At 40.9% G+C, this 27869-nt stretch overlaps 1 protein-coding gene across 2 annotated transcripts; it reads left to right on the top strand.

Moving 5' to 3' along the window:
* Positions 1-1297: 1297 nt before the first annotated feature.
* Positions 1298-27307, top strand: edc4 (enhancer of mRNA decapping 4). Of its 2 annotated transcripts, none has more exons than XM_044356309.1 (30): positions 1298-1508; positions 3524-3683; positions 3869-3980; positions 4415-4514; positions 5218-5404; positions 5689-5836; positions 6586-6690; positions 7269-7381; positions 7587-7670; positions 7824-7919; positions 8534-8633; positions 8999-9179; positions 9366-9432; positions 9747-9838; positions 10037-10221; positions 10981-11060; positions 11295-11427; positions 11601-11896; positions 12010-12240; positions 12569-12670; positions 12885-13028; positions 13206-13242; positions 14142-14289; positions 14626-14781; positions 16483-16598; positions 16723-16888; positions 18994-19180; positions 20014-20233; positions 20619-20782; positions 24625-27307. In XM_044356309.1, exons 1-30 carry the CDS (start codon positions 1427-1429, stop codon positions 24806-24808), a joined length of 4176 nt encoding a protein of 1391 aa, XP_044212244.1. In that variant the 5' UTR covers positions 1298-1426; the 3' UTR covers positions 24809-27307. The 2 variants fall into 2 exon arrangements, with proteins under 2 accessions (XP_044212244.1, XP_044212245.1); XM_044356310.1 differs by lacking the exon at positions 1298-1508 and adding an exon at positions 1554-1759.
* The last annotated feature ends 562 nt before the right edge of the window (positions 27308-27869 follow it).

The raw sequence follows: 27869 nt of genomic DNA, 5'->3' as shown, positions 1-27869 counted from the left end.
ACTTTGCTGATTGTGTTGTCCACTGACTTCCCTGTGTCGATTGCTTCAGCTACATTTGTTTCAGAGTTGAAGACACCAGACTACTGCAGGTCTGTAAAAAAGGAGCCTGACACCTGACTGGTTCTGACTCATGAGCATGTCAGGTGACTGGCTCATGAGTCAGAACCTATATATAGAGTCTGGATTGTGCTGTCTGAATAATTTATAGGTTTTCAGTGTTAAATAATCAAATTGAACTAAAAAAGTAAGTAAATTAAAATTTTAAATAAAAGTTACTTTAACTTATTTTGAAAAGCTTAGTGGATTCCCATTTAATTTGCTGAGAATCTTTATTGTCCTCAGAGGATGAATCCTAATGTTTTCTAGCACTTGACCTTTCCACAAGCACCACTATCTTGTCAAAATTTTACATTTGTACACAAGATATATCAAAAACGTGTAGGTGTAATTTACATATTCAAAAGCCAGTCTCCCGAGGTGTATGTTGGTAAAAGCATCATGTCCATTAAAAGAAGGACTTAAAGGGAACACGGAACTTAAAATAAAATGTTCCTCACGTATTGGCAGACGTCTAACTGTAAAAAAAAAAAAAAAAAAAAAAAAAAAAAAAAAAAGAACCTTTATTCAAAGATCTTTGGTGTATGGGACGGAAGAAATAGCGGCAATGAAGTGATGAAACAGCGGTGATTTGTGATGAAACAGCATCCTGAATATAAGGGCCCTATTATTTGCCAGCAGGGGGCCTCAGTGAGGAGGAATACAGCAAATAGACATTACTTAAGTGTAAAACAGTTTTCTATTAACTTATATAACTTCTATTTGGACATTAGTACATGGGTGTATTATAAGAATAAGCATTAGTATGACGAATTACATGAAATGTCATAACATTTGGTCGAGTTTAGTGATGCGTTAAATTATTGTTCAAACTGTTGGTTCATACATTTCTATATTTATTCGTGTAATTATTACTGCCATAATGCATTTTCCATTACTATCATTATTTATTTAACATTGGACATTTCCCAGTTACATAATCTGATCATTGGAACATGAGGAAGTTAAACCAACCAAAAGTGTAATTTGTTGTTATTCAACTGCTTGTATATGGTTGCAAGTTATTGTTGCAGAAATAAAACTGGAGGGTTTTTTTTCGTCTTCGAGACCCGCGCTCACAAAAAAATAGAGGAAAGATAAATGTTACAGACTTGTTAAGTTCGGTTTGTCTGATTCTCATTAGAGGACGTAAGCGCAGGGAACCAATGATTTGACACAGATAGGAGTCGGAACCTTCGACGCGCACATAACGGAAGTTTAGACGGTTGCTCTGGGTGAACGGAGTGAGCCTTGACAGCATCGCATCAAACAAGAAATACAAAAATCACTCCCCCTAAATTAACCCAGTCTCCCCCCCTTTCCCTCACCCATGGCGTCCAATTCTAATATCGATATTGAGGGTGCGACCCAGCATCTCCGGGACATCCTCAAGCTCGACCGTCCCGGCTCCGGTAAGTTTGACCGGGAACGATTAGCGGCTGCGCTAGTTTAGGCCGCAGACGCTAAAGCTAGCTTTGAGTTAGCGCGCTGCTACCCAATGCTAACTGCACCGGAGAAAAGTTAGCTCAATAGCAGTTTCACTTTAAAGCGGTAACAAAAGGCAACCTCTGGCGTGGAAGTGCAGTCTGGATGCAAAATAATCTCCACATGTATTTTCACACTAAGTTCGTCATAGTGTTACAGCGCTAACTGCGTCGGAAAGGTCTGTATTGTTTTATCGTCCCCCATGTTAGCTGCGTTACGAGCTAGCTTACGTCTCAGTCTATTTTCTGGTGTAGAAAAAAAGCTGTGTCTTTTGCTGCCAAGCGACGACAAAGTAGGATAATGTTTATGTTTATTCGAAATTATCTTTGTAGTACCCGCTTATCTGTGACTGCCAATCGTTTAGCCAAACATATTTTTACTGATATCAAGTGTTAGCTTGACCCTGCATAACTGCGTAGAAAGTCTGAGTTCTTGACTCATTTGGAGACTTTTAGACTAGTTTCAGGTTGTTTCTGAAAGCCGTAGTCGGTCGATTTAGAAACTCACACCTGTCAAAGCGATCAAGTATTGTAACGAAGACACGGCCGGCTTTAAGGAAGTTGAGGAAAAGAAAATACCCCGAAAGCATCTTGAAATCATGTCATAAACTGTATTCTCAATGTCTTGTGAACAGAATATCCTCTTCCTGTACTGACGTTATTTATTTACCCTTTTTCTTTTATTTACATTTCCTTTTTGAAAAAAAGTACACCTTATTCCCTGCCTCAGTGCAGGAGCTGTTGTAAACATCCATTCAGATCAAATTGTCAGACAAGTAAACTTAGTGCAACGAGCCTTGAGAGCATTTTGTGAACTTTACAAATTTAACACCCATTTTAGTTATTAACATTTAAACAAATCGAAATAACTGGGAACATTACACCTTCAGGTCTGCTTACTTTGTTGTCTCTTTCATAAACACCAAGTTCCAAGTAGACAGTGCTTTTTTTTCAAATATTATTAACAAGCTCACAATGTTGAATTAGACAAGAAAGATAGTGCTGATGGCTGTTAACGTGGTTGTAAAATATTTAGGAGCAGAGACGTTTGTTTGCTCTTTATGTACTGAAAGGTGTAGGCAAATTTTGTAGGCTGGGTGTTAGATTTATTGATGCCTGTAGACCTTTTTCACAGCAGACGTTTTTACTTGTTGAGGTAAAGAACAGGTGTAATTAATAACATCAATCACGACTCTGTTGTGTCTCACTAACCGATGGCACTGAACCGCCGGGGGCGGGGGGACTTTGAACTACGAAACATAATGTCATTAGTTCCGCCTGTGGTTTTCTTGCTCTTACTTATATAAATGTATGCTGTTAAAGAAGTGTTACGCTGCGGTAAGAACAGGATTGAGTTAAAAGCTCGCTTACGCCATTCTCCTTACTGTAAAAGCACATGAACAGGCATTCAGAAGGAGCCCTTTCGGTAGCAGATTGTGACTCTGTCTAAATATTCAAGTATATTAGATTACAGCTGAGCAATTTAATAAAGCTAATATTTGTAATATTCTGAAATTAAATCGTGACATGGACTTTCTCGTGGAAGATCCTTGTGTATTACAGAACCACCTCCTATAATTTGAGTTTAGTTACAGGAGTCTGGCAAATATTTTATTTACTCACCTTTCTCTGGAATATAAAACCCAACTGAGTGGGACTTTATAAGAATAAGAAAACTGAAAGTTTTGACTTTCTAATTGATAAATACACTCAAAATTTTAAGACACAAGAAGTACTTTTAAGCTTAAAGTCAAGTTTCTTTTACACCAGCATGCATACGTTACATGAGTTTGTATCAGGCTGTAGGTGCTGTCAAAATAATTCAGTAAGACATCTCCAGAACAAACATTACCTCTTTTGCAGGGTTTGAATTTCCCTGCTGGCTTTGGTCTATGCACACTGTCTCCCGATAAGCATTTAATGCATTTAATTTCTTTCCTCAGATGCACAATCAAGTGATGGTCAGAGAAAGCCATCTTTTAATGGAGAGCTAAATGGGTTATTAGGAACAGCCGGCCTCCTAGGGGGTGATCTGTCAACCATGTCAGATTCTACCAGACCGATCTCCACAGACATCAGCATCGCTCAGGAGAGCCAGATAATGTGAGTGGCTTTTTAGAACGAGCTACTCGCACAACTTTACAGTTGGACTGACTTTGTACCATGAAACACACAGAGATGGCACTTTTTCCTCCTTGAATTTTTGTAATTGAAAATGCATTTTTGTTGGCACTTTGAATTTTAGACAAAATCCATATTGTACTCAAACTCACATGCTGCAATTTCAGCTGCCTTTCTGGTGATGATGGGTCTACCTGTATCCCCATCACCTCCAACAATGTGGAGATTGTGGCGAGTCAAGACTCCAGCATCAACAGCAAAGCTCGAGGTAGCAACAAGGTAAGAATCCAAATCATCAGCAACAAAATCCTCCTATTCTGTGAGTGTATAAATCAGAAATGTGGTGAGAGTCAATTTAGTGTGTTCCTGTAGAGGGTCTGTTGCTGTTATTTTTTTATATTGATCAAAACCTCCATCTGTGATGACTCGGCAGACTGTCACGAGCTTGTTTTCTTTCAAGTGATAAGCTACCGTGCTTACTAAAAATATGGATCCCTGCATTCATTTTCACAACTTCAATATTCTCCTATTGTGTGTTTGTGTCAGCTAGCATATCATTTTTGTTTTATTACAGAACTACACTTTTTTATGGGTTTCACATCATTTTGACTGGTCTGATTTGGCTCTTGAAGACCACAGCCTCAAAAAAGAATGATGAGCTTTGTTCATAGAGTATTGATTAATTTTGAATGGTGAATTGGTTTTCCATTTAGGTGAAGATTCAGCCTGTTGCCAAGTATGACTGGGAACACAAGTATTATTACGGCAGACTGATAGCTGTGTCCAACTCCTTTCTGGCGTACGCCATCAGAGGTGAGTGTCCTGGAGTAATTTATTAGCCATTCAGCCATAAATGACGCAAATATCAAACAGCACTTGAGATGTTATTAATCAACTACTACTACTGCCAATAGGGTATACATACTGTCCAATGAATGTGCTTCCTGTAATATTTTTTTATTTTATTTTGGGTGTTGGGAATTATATATCTAAAGCAGGCTTAACTTAAACACTAAACATGTATGTAGAGTGAATATATTATTTGAATAAAAGCAGTCATTAAAATGTATTGTACAGCTTATAATCATATTTCATTTTCTCACATACCTGTAGTGCTGTCTACAGTTTTTGAGATATATGTCTGAGATTTTTGGCTCCACCTCAACACAATGAGTTTAATTGAAAGTTGTTTGTGTTGCTCACAGTGTTAAAAAAATCAGCTGCAACATCTCTTCTTGAATCATTGTTCTCATTACTCTGGATAATTCACTGACCCTGCAGCCGGCTGTTTTCATTGTGGACTATTTCTTCTGGAAATTGGCGCTACAGATTTCCCGGAATATTAATCCCTGCTCCCTTTCACACATGTAGGAAATGTTCCTGAACATTTCAGGGATAGACTGCATGTGTGGAAGGGGCTTTAGTATTTGCTCAGTTGAACTGATCAGAATTGAGCGCTTTAATACCCGGGCTCTTTGATTTATCCTTTTCTTTAAAATACACCTTCTTCCCTCAGGAGCCAACAATCATGCTATGATTCGTGTCCTGAGTGTGGGTTTTGCCGAGCGCTCCCTGCTGAAGGGCTTCACCGGAGCCGTCACAGATCTGGCTTTCGCCCACCTCGACTCCTCCCTGTTGGGTTGTGTAGATGAAGCTGGCAACCTGATGGTCTGGCAGCTCACCTGCACTGGCAGCAAGATACTGTATCCTGACATGTGGGAGATATTGAAAAGGATTGTGTGGGAAGATGTGCAGGTTTATATGTGTGTCTAGTCTAAACACAGATTGATTTTACTGCTGGTCTTTGCACTTTTTTATTTCATCTTATTTCTGTGTGTACTTCTGAGTGCACTCACAGCAGCCCACACTAGTGATTTTACACAAACCCCTTTAATATCACAACCTGCTTTGACATAGTAATCACAGAAATAAATTATCCAGGAACTGCTCTTTTTCTTCCATATTCCTTAACCCATCCTCCCTACAGAGATCAGATAGTGGTTCATATCCGACGACCAGAGGACACTCCACTGAACTCGCACCGTCGTCTCATCTGGTGCCCGTTCATCCTGGATGACAATGAGGAGAACCAGGATGACACCAGCCAGACCTTGGCCCTTCTACATGAAGACAGGGTATCAGTGTTTTACACAGACATTTTTGTTAAATTAAAACTTCCTACTGAAACTAATTTTGAATCTAGAGTCAGGCAAACTAGCTCACAAGAGACAATGCTAGCACGCTGATGTCTTTTATTAAGATGTGTTTGACATCTTGGTTTAGTGTGTTAGCATGCTAACATTTGCTAAGTAGCTGTAATCACAAAGTACAGCTGAAGCTGATGAGAATGTCATTAGTTTAGCAAGTATTTGGTTATAAACAGAGCTATTGGGCAAATGAGAAACTGGCGATGATGGTGCTAGATGAGAAGTGAGAGGATCATAGTTATGACTGTTCATCCTGAGCAGGACATGAATGTCTGCACAAGATTTCATGGCAATCCATTCACTCAAAACCAGAAACGTCCATCTCAAAGTGGCGTTAATCCTCAGAAGAATGTTAATGTCTGTACCAAATTTCATTCCATCCCATAGTTGCTGATATACACATATTTCACCAAAAGCCACAAATATCAACCTAATGGTGGTGGTAGAGGAAAAGTCAGGCGATGATCAAAGTCAGTATCAGTATCAATCAAAATTTGCACAAACCTACAGAGAATACAGGTGTACAAACATCAGTTTTAAGTTAAGAAGTGATGTGTATTTACAGCCTCATGTCAAGTTCACAAAGGGAGACAAATTGTATCAGAGAAAGAAAAAAGTGGGGGTGTCTTTTCCAATTTCAATTTTTCCTTTTTTTTTTTTTTTTTTTTTTTTTTTAGGCTGAGGTGTGGGACCTTGAGGTCTTGAGAGCCAACAACAGCAGTTGGCCTGTTGATGCCACAGATCTGAAAGAAGGCCTCATCACAGTCAAGGGATATACCCAGGTAGGGGTCAGCATAACCTAACCCAATTAGAATATTCACTAACATGCTTGCTTGCCACATAATTACTGTAATTCTGTCTTCTTCATTGTTGCTAATGTAGCCGCCTGTCAGAATAAAAGCACTTACTTGATTTCTCAAATGAAGGTCAAAGAATGAGCTATAGCTACCTTTTACACCTGGAAATTGGTGTTCTAAGCAGAATATTGTCACAGGGCTACAGCTGAGGCAACTGGCAGTAAATAAGCATCTTAAATTAGAACAAAAATGCAATTTTGGCAAAGATATACATGATTGTAATGCAAATCGACTAATAGGGCAAAAGCTGAAGAAATGCAATGCTGAGGTCAGTGACCTCTCAAGGTAACCACAGGTCAGATACAAATTTCCTCCATGTCTGAAATAAAACTTTGGAGTATGTAGATTATATGCTGAGACTTTCATGCTTAAGTCATAAAATGCACAATTTGTTTATCCATCCGCCCAACTACTACTGTATATGATTGAAGTGTTTTGTCATAATGCTACTTTGTTTGATTCCTCACTGTGCTGAGGCTGAAAGTTGTTTTCTGTCCCTCCAGCGAGTCAGTGAAGGTGCTCTATCTCCAGATGGAACGGTGTTAGCCACAGCCAGCTATGATGGATACATCAAGTTCTGGCAGATATACATAGAAGGGGGCCAGGACAAGCCAAGGTAAGCATGGAAGGATGTTGTTTTTGAAAGAATGCTGACGTACTATCTCGTATACTTTTACACTTCTTCACATAATGTCAATTCCATCCAAGGAATTGCTGAATTTTCTGAAGGAAATAGAATATATCCATGATTTAGCCCTCTCTGTCTCCAACACTGTGGTTTTCTCATCCCGTCTTTTCTTCATCGCACCTCTGTTGTCCAGATGTCTTCATGAATTGCGACCTCATGGAGGACGTCCCCTCTCCTGCCTTTTTTTCTGTGACAACCATAAGAGGCAGGACCCCGAGTGAGTACACACCATTTGAATGCACAGCTTTGGGTGAAAAGCGTGACGTACTTATATTAAGCTGCTGAAGCTGCTGTTGTTTGATTTTTAGTTCATTTCCAGTGTCCTTCTCTGCTTTGTCACCCCTGGTCCCTTCTCCATCTCTTTTTGTAGGGTTCCCTTCTGGAGGTTTCTGATAACTGGAGCGGATCAGAACCAGGAGTTGAAGATGTGGTGCACTGTTTCCTGGACCTGTTTACAGACCATCAGGTTATTGCTTTGCTTCATCACTCTAAATTTAAACCATTCTTATGTCTCCCTAATGTCCTGTGTAATACGGCACAACCTTGGCAGAACCGCCTGCCTCCATCAAATAGTCCATTCAGGAATTATTGAGAGCGCTAAGTTGAAGGCCAAAGCTTTGGTTCCTAAAAAGGCTAAATTTAAATAATGTGTGGGACTTGAGTGATGACTTTATGTGTTTCTCCAATAGAAGTTCTAAAATAAAAAAGGTCTATTACCTCTGTGCCTGGTAAAACGATCAAAGCACAGATGGATTGAACAACACATATTATTGCTCTCTATTGTTGTTGTGGATAGAATGCACAAAGAGATCTATAGTTTTATCAGACATCAGCTCACAGCTATGTGCAGGATTGAGTCTTTTCCCAAAGGGAATAAAAACTCAAATTCAAATTTCTGTCCTTTTGTTGTTGTAAGGAAAAACATATTTATAGACCAGTCCAGATGCCAAAAATAGTTTAAGAGTCAGTTCATTTGAGGAGGATTATTCTTTGCTGTGTGAAGTACATGTTCTCAGTTTGTTATTGTTTTTAGAGCATCGGTTTTAAAGATACTAATGATGGAGTGTTGTTCTCTTGTAGGTTCTCTCCAGATCCGTTCAACTCAACAGTTCAGCCAAGTCTGAAGGCGAGTCTGGATCTCTCCGCTGAGTATCTCATCCTCACTGACGTACAGAGGAAGGTGAGCTCACTGTCGTCAGCTGTGTGGTTTAAGGAATGTTCCATATAATTGTTATAATAATAACAATGATAGTACTGCTCAACTACTTATGTGTAACATAAACTCCTTGAAGGTGAAGCCTTCATTCAGTCTTCTTTTATTAGGAAGTGTGTTCACTCAGCACTAAACTTGATCTTTATTTATTGATTATAATTTGGTCTACTTGGGTACTCTTTTTAGAACTAAGCTTAGTCTGTCAGGGACACCGACCCAATATTTTTTTAACCTCTTATATGCTATTTGGACCAAACCATTTTCCTTGGTACCCCCATCACCACTCAGTCCTGTGTCTAGCTTCATACTCGTTTGCTGTCACTCCTTGCCAGGTTCTCTATGTGATGGAGCTGCGGCAGGACCTGGAGAAAGGCAAGGCCAGTTTCACAGCTGTGTCAGAGTTTCTTCTGACCCACCCTGTGCTCAGCTTCGGGGTCCGTGATGTCACTCACAGCCGTTTGCGACACACTGAAGTCCTCCCTGCGGAGGAGGAGAGCGAGAGCATGACAACAGGTGTGCATGTGCACACACACACACACACACTTATAGCACAAAAAGCAAATGGCTCATATTGATCCCTCAGTCTTTTGACCATCACTGTTACCATTCATATTTTTATGATGTGAAATATATTTTCTTTTTCCAGTCAATATGGTGCCTCTGTGTGTGATATTTTTGGTTTGTATTTATTTTTCTCAGAAGGCACTCAAGGACCCACAGAGTCCAAGTCTGGGATCCAGATTAAACTCTACTGTGTTCACACCAAGTGAGTCCCCTTCCACTCTTTAATGTCTGATGTCCAACTTCACATTGGCTTCATTACCAAAGACTAGCTTTTGATTTATAACTGCTATGTTGAGTCAGCCATTTTCATTCCATGATGAGTATCTTGATAGTTGTAATGGTGAAGAACATATTGATTTACTGAAAATCTCACAATACATTAAAAAATATTAAATAGTTAATTTTGTGTTAAGTAGTGCAATTATTTTTTCATCCAGACATTTGCTGCTAAAAGGTTATCATCTAATAATTGGGGCCATTCTGTATTCATCTACATGTGTGTGTCTGTGTTCTCAGGAGTCTGCAAGATGTCCAGATCTGGTTCCAGCCCAACGTGGGCTCCAGCTCTGCAGTCTTCCTGCCTCATTCTGATTCTCAGGATGGGTTTGGTAAGTCACCATTTCAAAAAATGTAATCTTGTAACCTTAAGTTTACATAATAAAACAACTTTTCAGTATAAAATTCTAAATGAAGACATGTTGATTTCCTTGCTCTACATGCTTTGTATAGCACTCAGTGTTTGTGTATTTAATGAATGTCAAATATTGCCACACAACTGAAGGACTCTTCACATTTCATGTGTCCAGCATCGTTTTCTGACCACCTGACAGACCAGAGCTCTGACAAGGAATCAGGGAGTGGCTCCCAGACAGACTTAAGGAAAATCCCGTCGCTTCCTGCTCCCACTGACTTCCTGTCAAACTCAGCCACTGGCAGCGCGACGATGCCCAAGCTAATGACTCCCGACGCCTTCATGACACCAAGCACTTCGGTACAAACACTGATGAGCTTCTTTTTCATCTGTTCTGTTTTTCTCAGTACTAAATGAAACGGGCTGTCTGGGTGATGTCTGAGTTTCACTGCATCATGCCCTTTATAAAAAAGTTAAAAACACTTCAGTCTTGGCAAATGAATGTTTCTGTTAAAACATGTTTGTATTCATCGCCTAGCAACATCTTGCTCCATGAATGCACCTCCTCCACTTATGAACTGGTGGATTGCTGCTAAATGCATTCAATATACACCAGCCCATAACCTTGTTAATACAGTCTGCTATTCCCATCATGTGTACAGCCACAGTCACAACAGGGCTTAGGGGAATAGTTTCTGTTATTACTCTGACAGTATGTATTGGAGATTTTATTATTAATGTGACTGTCCTGAGAATTTAGTTATGATGAGACCCATGAAAAGCAAGTAGTACAAGTTGTAGCCTGAATATTCTGCTATTCTGGTTTTGGAGTTCATTCTATTTGCTGCAAAACGTTTACTGGCAGGTTAACATCAGAAACTGTGGCAAGGAAAATGATGCCGCATATAAAAGAAGTACAGTATTTTAGGGGATTTTTCTCCCTTTTATTACACAGAGGACAATAGTGAGCTGACAGAAATATGGCAGTACTTGAACTGGGAATTACATGGCCAGTGTCCTAAACCCTTAAGATGCCAGGATGCTCCACCACCTGTTTGTCTTTTTTTTTGCCACTTTTATATTTGCTGCCCGCTGCTCACTAATTTTGTCACCCTTCAGGTACCGGCATCCCCTGGCAGCAGTGCCAGCAGTCTGACCATCGTAACAGCCATCAGCAGTAACTCTGACTCAACTAACAGGTGAGCTTTTCTTTGTAGATGATTTGGGATAAGATGGTAATAATAATAAGTAGTCGCTAGTATCTCTAACTCTGTGTCACTAGGTATCACTTCTGTCATTCTCTATTCTTTTTACATACAGATTTTATCTCGTTACTCTTTCCATGCCTTATCCAAAAAGTTTGCATTGTTTTGTGATCTAATCACATGTGAACATGTATCCCTGAGTACAGCAGTCTGTCTTACTGTTTGCAGAGCTATAGATGATGTCAGTCAGAGTCCCAACAGAGCAGAGAACAACAGCAGCAGTAGTTTGGCTCTCTCTGCCTCCACCAGCAGCCCAAGAGCCGCTACTGCTGTACTGCTGCCTGGACTGGAGAACCTGCAGGTAGGACCTGACACATTCTCTTATTTGTCTTAAAGGGAAAATTAACTGCTGTGAATTTGATGATTTCTTAAAACTAGGTTGGTTTGCATATACTACTGAAAATTCGCAAAGTTTCCTTTTTAATAACATGACTTTTATTTTTCATCTCTCTCTCTCTCTCTCTCCATCTCCAGGCGTTGGCATCCCCTAGCGGTCCTCTCGCTCTCGACAGCCCTCAGGTTCTTGACTCTCCCCTCCTGCCACCGTTGGCCTCCCCAACTCGTGCCCGCTCCCCCGATGTCATCTCCTCAGCTTCCACAGCCATGTCCCAGGACATGCCGGAGATCGCATCCCAGACTCTGCAACCTCAGCGTGGTCTTGTGTGCAGCTTGGATCCCTTACCTCTTTCTGCTCTCCAGACAGACAGCATGGCCTCAGCTGCCTCTGCCCTGCACCTGCTCACCTCTCCTCGCACAGCCAACAACAATAGGTACATTGATTAAAAGCAATGATAATGTAACTTTGGAATTTTGGAGGCCACAAAATGACAAAACAGAAGTATGTTCCTTTAAATCAACTAAACAGTTGTATTTTCTCTCACAGCCTGCTACCCCTTGAACTCGGAGGTGCAGAAGGGCCGGTTGGCGGGTCAGTAGAGTCAGAGCCCAGACTCAGCCACACCCCGTCTCTACTTGAGACGGCCTTATCGCACGAAAACCCTGCGTCGGGAGGAGGATCCTCAGATGGTAGTGTTAGCCACACACCTTGGCCAGCTGCACCTGACATCACCAGGGAAACCAGGAACAGTCTACGGGACAACGGCCTTGGAGACTGGTAAGAAATTTCACACAACATTTTGTGCAGCTTCAGTAACTTGTTTGACTTGTAAAGTAGTTGTGTTTTCTTTAACATTAATATATAGAGCACCTGGACATAGACACACATAAACATAAACAAGCATTGGATTAAGATTTCAAGTGTAAAGCAAGAGATGACATGGTACTGACAATATGAGCAGGTTGTCTGTTGTACAAGTCAGTTTATTTACTGTTGAAAACATTTATCAAAAAGTACTTTTTTAGGCCTAATCCCCTTGAAGCCTTATTTGACAGGTGTGTCATCACCGGTATGATTTATGTCACAAATGTCGGCTGTGTTGTAGCTCAAGAGAAGAGTCGAAGGACAGGCTGCTGAGTTCACCTTACCCTCGACGTTCCTATCACCTCACACAGAATGACAGTCAGGACCCCGGTGCCGAGCAGAGGTAACACAAACACATCTCCTTGTTTATGCAAATGAACAGACAAGTTTGTCAGTCTAGAGACGGCACACATCACAAATCAGGGCGCAGTAATGTTTTGATTCTATTGACCTTTTCCAAGATGAATACAGAGCATGTGGCACACAGTGTGCAGCTGTCTTACTGTGTGTGTGTGTGTGTGTGTGTGTGTGTGTGTGTGTGTCCTTGTTTGACCCAGTGACCCTGATGATGAGGTGTCCAGCCTGGCATCGTCCTCTGGGAACTGTGGCGCTCGCTCTTCTCACAGACTACCAGTTAAGGATTGGAAGACGTCACCACGAGGCTCGCCAAAACAAAAGAGAAAGAACAAGAAAGATGACAGGTATGTCGGTGTTAATATTAATGGAATCTGAGTTTGAATTGTGGTTGTAGTGAACACACCCTGGCTTGATTGGGTTTGAGCATATTGTAGGTTGTTGACTGACAGAGGGAAGTGATTAGTTGTACTGAAATGAGTGTAGTAAAAGTTGTCTATAAATTCTTTCTTTCTTCTCCCCAGTGAATCATCTCAGTCGAAGCATATGGACTCTGGTCAGGTAAGGTTATCACAAAAAACATGAATAATAAGCCAGAATAACTAAAAACACCTGTGTCTGTACTTACCATTGCTATGGTTAACTTGTTACCAAACTCTGTTGAAGTCACTGGCCACGTTTACATGTACCCTGATATTCCACTAATAATCAGAATAATAGCCCAATCAGAATAAAAACACCTCATGTAACCACCTCAATAGGGAAGAGACTGGCCCGATCCGGCCTGATCAGAAGGAATTTTTAGTCAGTTTGAGAGGAGTGGTGTAAACATGATGACAATCTCAGCCGGTCCTAAACAGAGAGTGGAGAAATGTCTGACTGCTGAGTCTCTCCACAGTATTGCTCAGCCTAACCCTAACACCCCCTCCCCTCCAGATGCGTTGTTGGGCCGACGGTGGCAGGTAGAAACATTTTGACACACCGGCCTGATGTTTTTATCACTTTTGCAGATGTCACACAGCTGTTCCAATTAAATGTGTCAGCGCATGTAAACACAGGAACATATTTAGATCACATCTCATGTAAACAGTTGACCCAAATTATTAAATGATCATCATTAATCATTAAATGTTTTATCAGAGTAGAAAAGGACACATTTTTAAATTTGTTTTTTAAATCTTCCCTGCAATTAGTCTGTCTGTCAACTTGATATCTGAGGTGTACATAGAACTGTTGCTGCTGGTTGTAGATCATCTTTTCACTTTGTTTATTGAATCATAATAATTGACTAGTTAAATGTGTCATAGACATCTTATTGTTAATTCATAGCTCTCTGCATTGTCTTCCTTTAATGTTTTTTTCGTGTCAGATTCTGCCACATGAGACATTCATATGTGTCATATGTTTCAGCATTTCTTTGTTTTTTCCAATTTGTCTCTTTACCCCCCCCCCCCCCACAGATGAATACAGAAGTGCAAGAAGAGTTGTTGATGCTTCTGCGTAGCCAGCAGAGGGAGTTAACTGAACTGCGTGGACAGATTGAAGCCATGCAGAGCTCCATTATGGCCCAGGTTGAGCACGTCCTGACCAACCACCAGGAACAAGAACGTATCCTTCAGTCATTGAGAACTGAACATTTCTTTGGTAGTTTATTTTGCATCTCCACCATCAAACTTCCAGATGAAAAACTTGAGCCTCCTCTGCTCTATAATAATAATCCATTTGAGTTGAGCAGAAAGTCTAGCAAAATGGGTTTGTCACACATTCTGGGGCTTTTGAGTGGAGTACCTGAAGCTATCCGGTAAGCACCAAGTTTAAGCGAGTAAGAGACACAAGTTTTGCAAGCAGACTGGTCTCTGGAGTTGTCATTACAGTATACATTCAGGTGGCGGAATGAGCCTCCTACAGCATATCCTTGTGAGCCTTGACCTTCGATGACCTCAGAGCGCAGACTAGAGCGAGTCCTGGCAGAGAGTCGGAATCATCAGCAGCAGCTTCAGGAACAACTCAGCCAGCAGCTCAGCCACGCCCTCTGCTCTGCCCTCACTAACAGAATGGACAAAGTGCTACGAGAGGAAATGAAGAAAACAGTTCCACCAAGTAAGAAAGGCACAGACACACTCACGGTATATGACAGAGATAGAAACATATGCGCCAAAGCTAAGCAACTATGAGGATTGACACCTAACCAGTAATGTATATGATAAGCAGTGAACGTGTAAGAGCATCTAGTGGTGATCATTTACACACCAGGCAAGAGTGCAGGTATTGATGTGAAGGCAGCGTACCTTACGGCGTCTAAGTGCACAGAGCTGATGAAATTCAATAACATGATGATGTAATTACTCAGAGATTGAACTTAAACTGCAAGGTGTCTGTTCAGACAAGATCTTCAATATATATATATATATGTGTGTGTTGTTCAATTAGAACAAAATGAAAAATAACAGAGTCAGAGGCAACAGATCAAAGTCTATTCTGCAGAGACCAAGTGGACTCTCCAGACATGTCTGCCACACTTCTCACCAGATGATGGTGGTATTTCATTGCACCATTTCATTGTTTGCCAGTCACAGACGGTGAAGGTCTCTAAGCTGTTCTCAGTCTGTTTATGCACAAGGGTGTCTCTTGTCTCTCGCCCTTGGCTCCTCATCTTTAGTCTTCCCTCCTCTCACCTACAATTCTATACTTGGCTCATGAGACTGAAGCGTACAGATCTTCACACTTTATCTGTTGTAGCTGTAACTAAAATTCTTTGAGCATTTTTACCATTTCTGAGTTAAAGATGCCTTACATTGCTTTTTTAGATTTTTTTCTTTGGTTGTATAGTTTTTAGTCTGAAAAAAGAACAGCCGGTTGCAGCTCAGACAGCTCTCTTTAGTCAGTTTATAGCCGAAATGTGCTTACTTTCTGTTTGTGTCATGTGAGGCATAGCACACGGGATGTTTTATGAACAGAACAGCTAATGCTCTCCATGTATTTGACTTATCTCCATTAATGATGATTTATTTAACACCGACAATGCACAATACATTTATTGTACCAAATATAGCTAAAAGCTAATTTCCATCTGCAGTCCCTGGGCAGAGACCATTAGTGATGCACAAGATGTGGAAGTAAAGACACCATAATTCCTCGCTGAAAGCCAAAATGTACAGTTAGCCCCCTACTGTTTCTCAACCTATGAGAGTATCTGCCAGTAGCGATGCACAGAACTTATTGGAATTATTTTTATGTTCCTTCGGTACTAAAATGACTGATTTTAACTTATATATGTTTATAATGTATTTAATCAGTCATGTCAGGGCTGTTACCCAATCCATTTAATAAGGTCAGTTGTGGCGTAGATACTGTTCTGATAGATCGGATCAGTGCATCCCTGATTTCATTTGGCTGTAAACATTGCCTATTTAGCAGGAACTTGAGGTAAATAACTAAGTTATGTAAATATAGTCTTCTTGCATCTTCTCTGCAAAATGTTGTTTTGCAGCACAGAAAAAAACGGACAAAGACAAAGTGCAGACTAGGCTGTACATCAATAAATTACAGTGTTATTTTAGATCATCCTAGGCATAAGATGAATTAAATATAATTAAGGCAGCAGAGGCAGGTCGGGCTGTCACACTAAAATTAAGCAGTCTTTGGAGAGATGTTTTCTTACTTCACCTCTCCTGCCCTCTAATTTGAAGATGAGATGTTCTTTTCTGTTTTTTTCCTCCAGCCTTGATCACATACCTAATTACTATTATTATAGAGGATTTCTTGCTAATCTGTCTCGTTAAATCTTTTCCCCCTTTCCAGCAATCACCAAGAGTCTGGAGCCAGTGACGGGTCAGCTGAACAACACAATCGCTGCTAAACTGACCGCTGTGGAGGTCACCCTGAAGGAAAATGTCAGCAAGGTGGTCAAATCCAAGGTAGGTGGCTGACTCTCTACACCATCTGTCATATGCCACGCAGGGTAAGCCCAGCATCCTCTCTCTACCTTTTCACACAAATCTTCATAACATCATCTCACGGAAGCTGCTTCCTGTTTTCCAGAACACGACGGATGCGATTGGTCGAGCAGCAGCCGAAGCGATGCAGGGGCCCATCCAGGCAGCCTATAAAGATGCCTTCCAGAGCATCGTGCTGCCTGTTTTTGAGAGAGGCTGCCAGTCCATGTTTCAACAAATCAATGACAGCTTCAAACAAGGAACACAAGAATGTAAGACAATCTAGGATTAAGATAAAGATATAAGAATCTGTGGCTGTAACATATGAGCAGATGTCCAGAAAGTTAGGAACTGTAGCTGGGAGCTGTTCTGGTGGCTCCTAGAACAGAACAGTTCTGGTGGTGGTCCTTAGTTCTTCGAGATGCTTTCTTCATGTTGGTCGTTCCCTGTATCTAGCCCTGAAAATCAGGGTCTGTTTATGTGGAAGTCTAATTAAATAACCCCTTGAAAGGCTCAGGGACTCTTTTTGTAATGATGCCTTTTCAGAACCCTGGCACTGATGTGTTGATAAGCAGTCTGTTCTGAGATTGTGCTCATGTTTACCTTTGGAAGCTTGCAGCTAGATGTTTATAAATTTTTTTTCCAAGGCTGTCATAATTTGTTCAGAAGGGAGACACACACAGTTTGCCTTCAGTAAATAGGGAGGCAACAATACCTCTCTGAGTGTGTGAGCGCTCTTGTGAGTGTGATCCAATTTAAATTGAATCCATGATCAGAATAAGGCTTTTAGGGTTTTGTGTGTAAATATTGACTCTAACTTTGTGAATGCAGCCTTAAGATCTGCACTGCCCTGTAACAGCTGTACGAGCCTTCAGCTGTGCTAGTTTTTTTGATACATTGAAGTGAAATAACGTCTCAAGTTTAATATGAACTCTCTTGAAAACATTGAATTTTGTATTATATGAGTGTTCTCTTACAGTAAATATTAGGTCAACCTACTATTTACTAATAAAGTGTAATAAATAACTATTGTTTGCTTTGCATGAGAAGAAAAATGATAAATTGTTAAAGGCAGGGGACAGGCTCAGAATGTATGTGCTTTGGGGCAAAAGAGTTTTTAATTAATTTCCGTAACATCCATCTATGTGTTCTGTTGTCACAGACAACCGTGGGCATCCCACTTGAGTCATCCTGTAACCATCGACCATTTTGCTGTGGTTTGGTCCACCAAATCCTGAGAAAATATTTCAGTGTTTAGCATGCTAGATACCCAACTCACACCAGTCACACTTTCACCATTTTTTTGCTGGGAAGCTTGTCTGTGCTTGGAAAGGGCTGCTTGTTATTTTATGAGCTGTGTGATGGCAGGGCTGGTCAAAATTAGACTCACGTTCTTTTTCCACACAGAATGGAGATGACTGCTTTCTCCCACAATACTTGGGTACACTGTTACTCTGGGATTTTTTTGTTTTGTTATGTTTTTTTGTTTGTTTTTTTTTCAAATTTGCAATCCGTATCATTCCTCATACAGACAGAACTAACAATATGATCATTAGACTGGTTAAGGACACACTGCTATTTTTTTTTTTTTTAAAAGATACAGATGGCTCATTTGCAGCTGCATGAGGCTAAAAATGACTGATAATTACTAATACACAGCTGATCCAGATGCAACCTGTGCACACCACCTTCAAACTCCAGCAACTCAGAGTTGCTTCAGTCCTGTGTGATCCTCAAGGATCTCAACAGATTCAGACTGTTCATAATAAAATCATTAATGATTAAAACAGACTGACTGTGAGGTTCATGTATGATTACATAGTTCAGTTTGTTCATAAATCTGAAATCTTAAAAATGCTGCAGTTTCCACATTAGACACTTAGTGTTGGTATAAAGTTAGAGCAGGGAATATAACATGAATAGTCTCAGGACCTTATTAAGAAGCGTTTGTTTAGCAAAGCATCAATTCATAGTTCTGCTGTTGACCAGAGCTTTATCTTTGGCTGTAGTGTGTTGAAGGCTTCAGCTGTGGATGTTTGAGTGGTTGGATGACAGAGACTTTCCGCTGAAGTTTTCTTGGCCTTTTCCTCATGGTTCAGGTGGTTCTACTAATTAGCAGTGTTACATCTACTTACAAAGAATGCACACGTCAAACAGGTTCAGTGGAGGCCTGAATCGAGATTGTGATGTTATTTCAGTTAATCGTGCAGGGTAGTGTCTTAATTTTCAGTGGGCTTGGCATCACTGTTGCCCTTTCACACTACAGAGAGTCATGTGATTCATTGCAAGTAATACTTAACGGAGCTCCGACTGTGTTTATATTGTTTGCCTGTGTGAGGGGGAGAAATGATTTTTTTGTTGACTTTCATCTTCGTAGACATCCAGCAGCTGGAGACCCACATCAAGAACAGAAAGCAGAGAGAGCAGGAGACACGAGACCCCATGATCGGCCAGCTCCAGCAGATGATCGACAGCTTCCAAAGCTCCACGGATCAGCTGGCCAATAGCATCACCACTAATGTCCGGGCTGAGGTCCAACACCAGATCCAGATGATGGTGGGAAAGTACGTATCCTCGCTATCCCTCATCGATCACACTGTCAGCCTCCTTTTGATAATCTCTCCAGCTATACGTTTGTCCTATTTCCCTTCTTCTGTCTTAATCTGCCATTTAACTACATTAAGATACTTCCCTAATGGCCAGTACATTAAAAAAAAAAACACATTGATAATGCTCCTACAACACTATGAGCTGTCACTGTCATGTTTTTTTTTTTAAAAGACTCCTGCTGTTGACTGATATTAGCTGCAGTGATGGATCTGACAGCATTGATTGACATTGTGAATATCAGATATTTATATTAGCGGATGCCTTTGCCGGCAGTCTCAGCCTCATTCACTGCCTATTGAGCAGGTGCGTAATGGATTGGAGAGTAGAAACAAGCAAAGCTTAATCCTGGGGCTAATGTAAGAACATAAATTCGATCAAGTCTCTTGTTCCCTCTGCAATTAATTTCATGGCCTCTAGAGTTTATAGATTTGTCGGGGGCGGAGAGTGGAGAGAAAGTAGTTTGGCCGACTTACTCTTTATAAAAACTTTGAAAAGAAAATGACAATGTCAGACTGTGGCTTAACTTTTAGATTCAAGATAATGGATTGTGTGTGAAGGACATCAAATCAAACATTGTGTCCACATTAAGAAAAGTTACATTCACAAAAAAAATGAATGAATGAATGAGAGAATTCTTCCTGACACTATTATGGTCTGAAACACTTAAACTGCGACTAACCCAACCTACTTCAGTGCAGCATAGTGGTTGAAAATACACATTCTGTAATATGGAGAATAACCCTCTTTCTGCCTTTTTTTTTTTTTTTTTTGTCCTTTTCCTCCCCAGTTTGCAGGAGTCTATTCTTAGCCATGTGCAGCGCATTGTAAAAGGGGAAGTGAGTCTGGCAATGAAGGAGCAGCAGGCAGTGGTCACCTCCAGCATCATGCAGGCAATGAGGTCAGCGGCCGGCACACCCGTCCCCACAGCACACCTAGACTACCAGACGCAGCAAGCTAACATCCTGCAGCTGCTCCAGCAGGGACAGCTCAACCAGGCTTTCCAGCAGGTAACACACACACACTCACACACACACTCACTCACACATACATACACACACATACCGCAGGCAACTTACTTCCATGATTAACAGATTGTTGTGGCATGGAAACATCTTGTAGTTTTTGTGGTCAGAACAAATATACATATTACATTTCATTGCCGACAAGGAATATGACAAGTAACATACTGCTGCTAAGGAGGAAGTAGCCTGTGGCCAAACCTTTTCTACTCTAGCTTTATACTTGGTGGACTGTTCCTTTCTTTAGCAGCCTAAGAGTGTTTTACCTATAGATTTATTGAAGGGGGGGGGGGGTATTTGAACTGAGGCTGTCAAAGAATCATGAAAACAGTTCAATCTGAATGAAAGCCTTTCTGTCTTACCCTGTCCCCAGGCTCTGTCAGCAACAGATCTGAACTTGGTCTTGTATGTGTGCGAGACCATCGACTCCCAGCAGGTGTTCGGTCAGCATCCCTGTCCTCTCAGCCAGCCCGTGCTGCTGTCGCTCATCCAGCAGCTCTCCTCCAACCTGTCTACCCGCTCTGAGCTCAAAATCAGGTTAGTTTATTCTCTATGCTATTCGTGGTAGGTGAGTACAAAAATGTTTGACTCGCACGTATCCATAACAACCCCTGTTATCCATAAAAAATGCACCACTGTGTGTTATATCTATTATCAACCTTTTATTCCACATGATTAAGATTAAAAGCATCCTGTGTCTGAATATTAGCACATAGAATTAGGCCTATTATCGTAATCTTTATTGATTCATCTACCGATTATTTTTTCTATTAATCATTAATCAAAATGTCTTATTTTGTTCGGTCATATAGGATGAATTAAACCAGAAAATATACACATTTAAGGTGCTGAACTTGTTTTGGGTTTTTTGCCATTTTTGCTTGAAAAATATCTTCATTTTCAGTTCATCTCCTTACTAGATAATGAAAATCGTGGACACGTTTCTCTTCCACATGAGCGCGGCATTGCACTACCCTCCATCAGTAATAAAGAGGGCCTTTGCCTAAATTTTTTCTCCACATCCCATCTCCATGGCATTTCCATTATTCCTCATCTCCTGAGTGCTAAACGATGCTTTACTGCTGACCCCATCACCCTGCTCCGTCTGTAGCCCCGCTACATGGCTGTCCAGAGAGTGTGGATGATCCTGTCAATTGCATCGCAATTTTTGGATGCTCATTCTGTTCTTTCGATGCCCTTGTATCTTGTAGCGTGTTGATCTCTCTCGCACGCCTATCTTCTGGTCTTTCACAGGTTCTCTTCTGCTCTTATTCCCTTTTTTTTGGCTCAAGATGTGTTAATGTCTCTCCTCAGAGAGCCGCCACCTCACACTCTCTATGTCCCTGTCTCCTCCGAATCCCTTCTCCTCTGGTGCTTCTCTTCCTCAGCAAACCTCTTCCTCTATCAGAACCCAGGCTCTTTATAGCACCGCTCAGAGTCCAGATCACCAGTCTGGTTCTGCCTTTACATTACAGCTGGCTAATACAGCCCTCTGAGAGTACAGTCATAGCTGGATAGATTGTGGTGAAAGAGTTTAGTAGATAAAAGTTGAAACATCTAAACATCTTCACACCTTTGCTTTATTTAATTGCTAATTTTATTTAAGCCACGCAGGAAAACCCCATGCTCTCATGAGTCGGTTAGTATTGGGATGAGAAAAACAAAATCACAACACATGCATAGCAAATGCAATAGAAAGTTAATGTATGTGTTCTGAAATCTGTACTCAAACAAAAGGTAACACAGGACTATTAAGACTTTGCTGCATCAAAGCACGTTTTGTGGCTTTGCACAAGATACAGGGGTTTTCTTTTTCTGTGATCGTGTTTTACAAGAATCCATTGAAGATATCCAGAAAGAAACAAAAGCAGTGTGAGGGTTGTCGGGGCTAGAGAGAGTGTCATTATCCACAAAAACTGTGTGCAGGATCATTAGCCGTTATGGTAAAAAAACAGATTGTCTAAACAGATTCAAGAGCACAGTGAAGTGATGGAGCACCAACAGCAGCGTAGTGTGTTTTTCAAGTCTCTGAAAGTGTTGGACACACTGTAGTTACAGGCAGATTCTCTCCTGCAAGACACACTTTAGAAAGCTGTTTAGTATCTGTGGTGTTCTGTGCAATGACATTAAATGTCTCATTAAAGAGTGTATTGGCAGTGTTATGGGGATTTTATAGACCTGTGATGTGTGCGTGCGTGTGTCCTGAGGAACCCTGGCTGGAGGCCAGCTGGCGGTGTGGGAACAGCTCTAATATGAGACTGGGATCAGATAGGCTCTGGACATGGAGATGAATGGTCATTTAAGCTGTAAAGACAGTCAGGGTGGCAAAGCAAGAGCAGAAACAGAACACTGCTGGATAGTCTAACCACCAGATGTCCCACTAAAACAATTCATTGAGGAGTGAAATGGAGGATGACTTGAGCGAGAGGACAGGACACAGGTGAGGACGGCACAACTCAATTTCTGCAGCGATATTTGAGTGAAAACACAAGGTGCACATTCACACAGCGGGCTGGCAGCCAGGAGGGCGATCAAGGACAGAGCTCGACATTCAAATCGGCTTTTCTCTTTTGTTCCCCGCAGTCGCTCCAAGGGTCAAAAATACAAAGTCTGTGCAAGGCATCCTTGTACAGCTTATATTTCTGAGCGAATGAAACCTTGTGATTTTGAATTTCAAACCTCTTTTTAAACATATTGTAAATTTGAACCTTCTTTCATGTCACATCATTTTCACAGTTTCTTGTGCAACTTTCTGTCACCTCGTCTTTTTCTCGAGCCTGCATCCAGCTCAAGGTCGAAGACTGTAGTTTAGACTTTCCTCCACATATCTAAATAACATCTGCCAGACTGGAACTTATAGTTGTAACTTTTGTATAATGTCTAGGCCTGGGACGATATGCTTACCGCCAGATTCAGTATGTATTGCGATTCTTTAAAGGTATACTATGCAGGATTTTTCCTTTAAAAAAACAAAACAAAAACAATGTATATACAAAATACAAAAATAATCCCTCTCAATCATCACTTATCTCCCATTAGAAGTGTGTGGTGTTGTATGTATCTGCCCTCTGCCTGTATTTTCTTATTATTTTGCGGTGTTGGGGACACTTCTGGGTGGTCAACCTTTGGGCAGTGGGTGTGTAGCGCCCAGCCAGTAACAACGTGCAGGGTGTGAGGTCAGGACTCGTAGTGTAGCGACAAGGTAACATCACTGTCTCAGTTGCTCCTCTCCTCTCTGTGTCTGTCTCTGCGTCATGGATGTATAAAGAGCTGCATGTCTGTGTGTCTGCCTGACCGATGGAGTTACACACACACACACACACAGAGCGGAGAGACCACAGCGGACAGGATGAAGTGCGGAGGTGTGAGCGTGTTTATTTGTCCTTTAGAACGTTACCGCTGTGAAACAATTAGAAAATAACTTTTTATTTATCTGATTCATGGCTTCATTCACTCTCTAACTCGCTCGACCACCCCTGCGCTCTTTCTCTCTCGCTCGCTTGCTGGTTGGGCCAAGGAGGAGGGGCCATATTTGAATACTGTGTGTTAACTAACAGCAACTGACAAATCCTGCATAGTACACCTTTAAGTACTATGATTTGATATTATGATAAATTGTGATTTTTATTTTTTTAACACTGGGGAAAAAGTTGAATCATACACTTCTAGAGACTATGTATATCATTATTTCAAAAAACAATGCACATCACATGTCAGTCTTTTCTTTCAGTTTTATTTCAGCAGCATCATTGCTATAAAGGCCCTGGCTCTGTCTTAAAGCCATGCTAATAAAAAATCTGTCATTAGGAATACCACTTAAGAGGTCAGTAGGCTATAAGCCAATATAGAAGGCTACCTGTTAGTTAAATAAAGTACTGTTGCAATAAAGTTAAATAAAGTTCTGCTATAATAAAGTTAAATAAATTACTGTTACAATAAAATTAAAGTACAGTTATAATAAAGTTAAATAAGTACTGTTGTAATAAAGTTTAACTACTGTTATAACAAAGTTCATTGAAGTACTGTTATACTAGAGTTAAATACATTACCATTATAAAGTTAAATAAAGTACTGTTAGTACGCTGGGAAACTGGCGACTTCCAGCTGCCGTTTGAACAAACTAACAGCTCTCCGGTTCACGTGCCAATGCTAACCGGCTAGCTCCTGGGCTAATTATTAGCTGTTATGTTTTATAGCTCAGTGTAAATAATAAATTAAATATCGATTCAGGAATCAGCATGGCAATTTTAAAGTTTGTTAAAAAAAACAAACAAACAAAAAAAAAGAATTGTGATAATTAGGTGAATTGATTTTTTTTTTATTTTAATTTTTCGCCCACCCCTAACGTCTCTCTCTCTCTCTGTCTCTCCCCTGTGCAGTTACCTGGAGGACGCAGTGATGAATCTGGACCATGGTGATCCTCTGACAAGAGACCACATGGCCTCCATGCTGGCCCAGGTCAGACCGAAGCTCTTCGCCTTCCTGCAGCAGGACCCCCACAGCCCGCTCAGCAAGAGGGCGCGGCGCCTGATGATGATGCTGCAGGGACTCGTCAACCACTAATCCTTGATTCAAAGTCTGGTGCAGAAGAGTCGTTTCCTCACATTACAGATCATGAGCCCATTTTGTTAAAGTTTCCACCAATGTTTTAGAGGAGAAAGGGATCCTCCGTAAGCACCAAGGACAACTTCACCCCAGTTTGAGCAGGTTCGTGCTTGTTGAGATGACAGATGATGATGTCACTGCAGCATTGGGGAGCTGAAGCTGAAAGCAAGGAAACGAAAAGAGCAACAGGAATTTTGGGATTAGGTGGTATTTTACTGGCTGGAGATTAGTTTTAGACCTCAAGAGGAGCCGGCCCCCCCTGTCCCTCACCATAACTCTAAGTCTCTCCCCTCCCTTTCTACCCCCCCCTTTCCATTTCCTCCCATTCCTACTGCTCTACCTGCACCAGTGAAGTGTCAAGTAAGGAAATAGAAACTGTTTTTGTTACTCTCTTTCTTTTTTTTTTTTCCTCCTTGACATACCTTCAATGCAAGACATTAACGGTCTGGACAGAAAGATTGTTCTTGATTTCTGTTTAAGTTCACTGTAGATTCTTCCAGACCTTTATCTCTGCTGCTCCCCCTCACAAGAGGCATTCCGGTTTGTCTCTGTGTTCCTTTTATTCCCATCAAGACTGTCTCAGAAACGACAGACGGGAGCGTCTGAAAACTCCCCGCTGGTCCCCATCTCCCAGTTCAACAGCGCAGACACATAATTCCTGACACTTCTCTGATCTGTCACTTCATCCAAATGCGCAGAAGACTCAAAGAATGTTCAGCTGAGTGGTCGACGAGACCATACGTCTTTAGTTCTACCGTGTTCCTCTGACCCGCCAGTCAGACAATGTTAAGTTTGGGGATACTGAACAAGCTGTGATGCAGGGGCTACTTCTGAGAAGGAACAAAAACAAGCTAAAAGAAGACACGTTTCGCCTCCTAATGTCATACCGTATCTCCGGCTTAAGAGCAAACAGCAGGCTTGGACACATTTTTTTTTCTAGAGCCAACTTAGAGTTCCGTTGCTGCAGGATTACGCCGTCCTCAGTTTTCAGTTCTTTAAACAACCAAGCTAATCCCGGCAACCAAAAGTATGAAACATCCAAAGCCATTTTACGTTTCCTTTTCAGTTATTTCTTAATAGGTTGGAGATGACAACCTTGCCAGGCCAAATCCTTTTCAGTACTCTTCACAGGATCAACACAATAAATTGTTTCACTGAAAGTTAGTTTGTTCCTGTTTTTGGAAGTATTCAGGATGAAAAGCATATCTCATTATAATTTTCCCATCTGGCCTTGTTTTCACAAATCATTCTAATGAGGCTTCCTGAAGGATACAAATAAGATTAAAGGATGAGAAATAACTAAAAAAAAAAACCACACATTTTTGAAATGTAATAAATATTTTCAAAGGTCCTCCAGGCTGAACAGAATTCCCCTTTGAAATCTGAAATGTTTGGAGCCCAACATCGAGGTTGGCAGCCGTCCATGTGTACAGCTCTGTCCTGTAAATTGATCAGACTACTCTCCCATGTTTTCTTCTCTGTCGCTCCCCCTTTTTTTATATAAACATTTAGTATTTGTAAGACTTGTATACTTGCTTTAAGAGTCGTCAAACTAGTTATAAAACATAATAAAACACTTCCTAAACATAATTATTACTGTTGTTTTATCAGGATATTCCAAATAATGTTTGTAAACTTAATGTGCAGTTACTTCTTTCAGGCTCTAGGAGGCAGCACGTAGTCAGACTGCAGCTATTCACCCTGCTTGTCATTTAGGTTTTCGACTCAGAAATCATTCCTGTTCTTGCAGCGTCTGAAAAGCCAGCCTTTAGGTTGTAAACGCACCATGTATCCATGTTTTGAAAGTGTACGATCATTTGTGTACAGCCCATTTACAAGCATCATCGTTTAACCGCAGGGTGGTCACACTGATTTGATGACTGTAAAATAAAAGTTCTCGACAGCTGTGTTTAGAATCTTAAGTTGGATTTGTCTAGCAAGTGCCTTATTGTATTTTATCTGTTTTACTCGGACATCTGATCCCATTTGGGCCTTTAGAAAACTTCTAATATTCAAGCATTACCCCATAGTTTCTGCAGTTCTATTATTAACTTTTACAAGCATTTATGTCATGAAAAGGCAATTTGTGGTTGGCTCTAAAGTAAGGCTCAAGCAGCGCAGCGAAGGAGAACCTGTACGTTTAGTCTGCAAACATTTTGATTATGGAGGCGATTGATTCGGACAGATATTTGAATGTTTCATTTCAGGGTGTGAAAGAGAGAAGTACTATTTTGACTACTACCAGCTTCACCTTTGCTTTGTTCTCAAGAGGAGGACACGTGGACTCCTGCTTCACCCTGAATGGGAGCTGTGTGTGTGTGAGAAACACAACTGAAGCTTGTGTGTTTGTTTTTCCTCTCTTTCCATTGTGTTCATTCCCCCGCTTGGATGGTTATGTTGTAACTTTTACAGTTCCTTTTACCCTCAACATTTTGGAATAAAAAAGACTTGTTCGAATTTTTTTTTTGTCTTTATTTGTATTGGGAGGGGGGGGGGGGTTGTTCTGTTCTTCCAGAAAACACAGACGATTTAAAGTTGTGCTAAAGTTAGTGGTTTGTAGTCAGAACAGCAACATTGGGATCCAGAGCCTTGCTAATGGGCGCTACAGTAGCCCACAGTGCAGGAAAATTTACTTGATACTTCTCCTCTGCTACATTCATTTGACGTCTTTAGTTACTTTACAGATTTAGATTACACATACAAAACATAAACTTATAAAATGCAGTAGATTGTTAAATATTAAACCAATGGTTCCCCACTTTTTTGGCTTGTGACTCCTTACGTAAAAGCTGTGTGTAATTAATGGTTCCTTCAAACTCCTCACATGGTTTCACTTAAATACCAGCTGGATGTTCAAAGAGGTAAAATTCTATTATTACACAAATAAGCAAAGACGAGAGGAAATATGGGAAATGATACCAATTTGTGTAGCAGAACTTTGTTTCTCCTCTTTCCTGTTCCAGTTATCATCATATGACCCCAGATTCATCTTGTGGCCTTTTGGCGGCCGACCTCTTGA

This window comes from Thunnus albacares, chromosome 7, assembly GCF_914725855.1.
Source record: "Thunnus albacares chromosome 7, fThuAlb1.1, whole genome shotgun sequence".
NCBI lineage: Eukaryota > Metazoa > Chordata > Actinopteri > Scombriformes > Scombridae > Thunnus > Thunnus albacares.
The sequence above is the reverse complement of the archived record's forward strand: the minus strand, read 5'-3'. Positions and strand labels throughout refer to the sequence as shown.

What these genes read in the sequence shown, in the direction of transcription:
- edc4 (XM_044356309.1), top strand. Translation starts at nt 1,427, where the DNA reads ATGGCGTCCAATTCTAATATCGATATTGAGGGTGCGACCCAGCATCTC. An exon ending in AAGCTCGAGGTAGCAACAAG is followed by an intron (nt 3,981 to 4,414) that starts GTAAGAATCCAA and finishes TTTTCCATTTAG; the next exon opens with GTGAAGATTCAGCCTGTTGC. An exon ending in AAGAACAAGAAAGATGACAG is followed by an intron (nt 13,029 to 13,205) that starts GTATGTCGGTGT and finishes TCTTCTCCCCAG; the next exon opens with TGAATCATCTCAGTCGAAGC.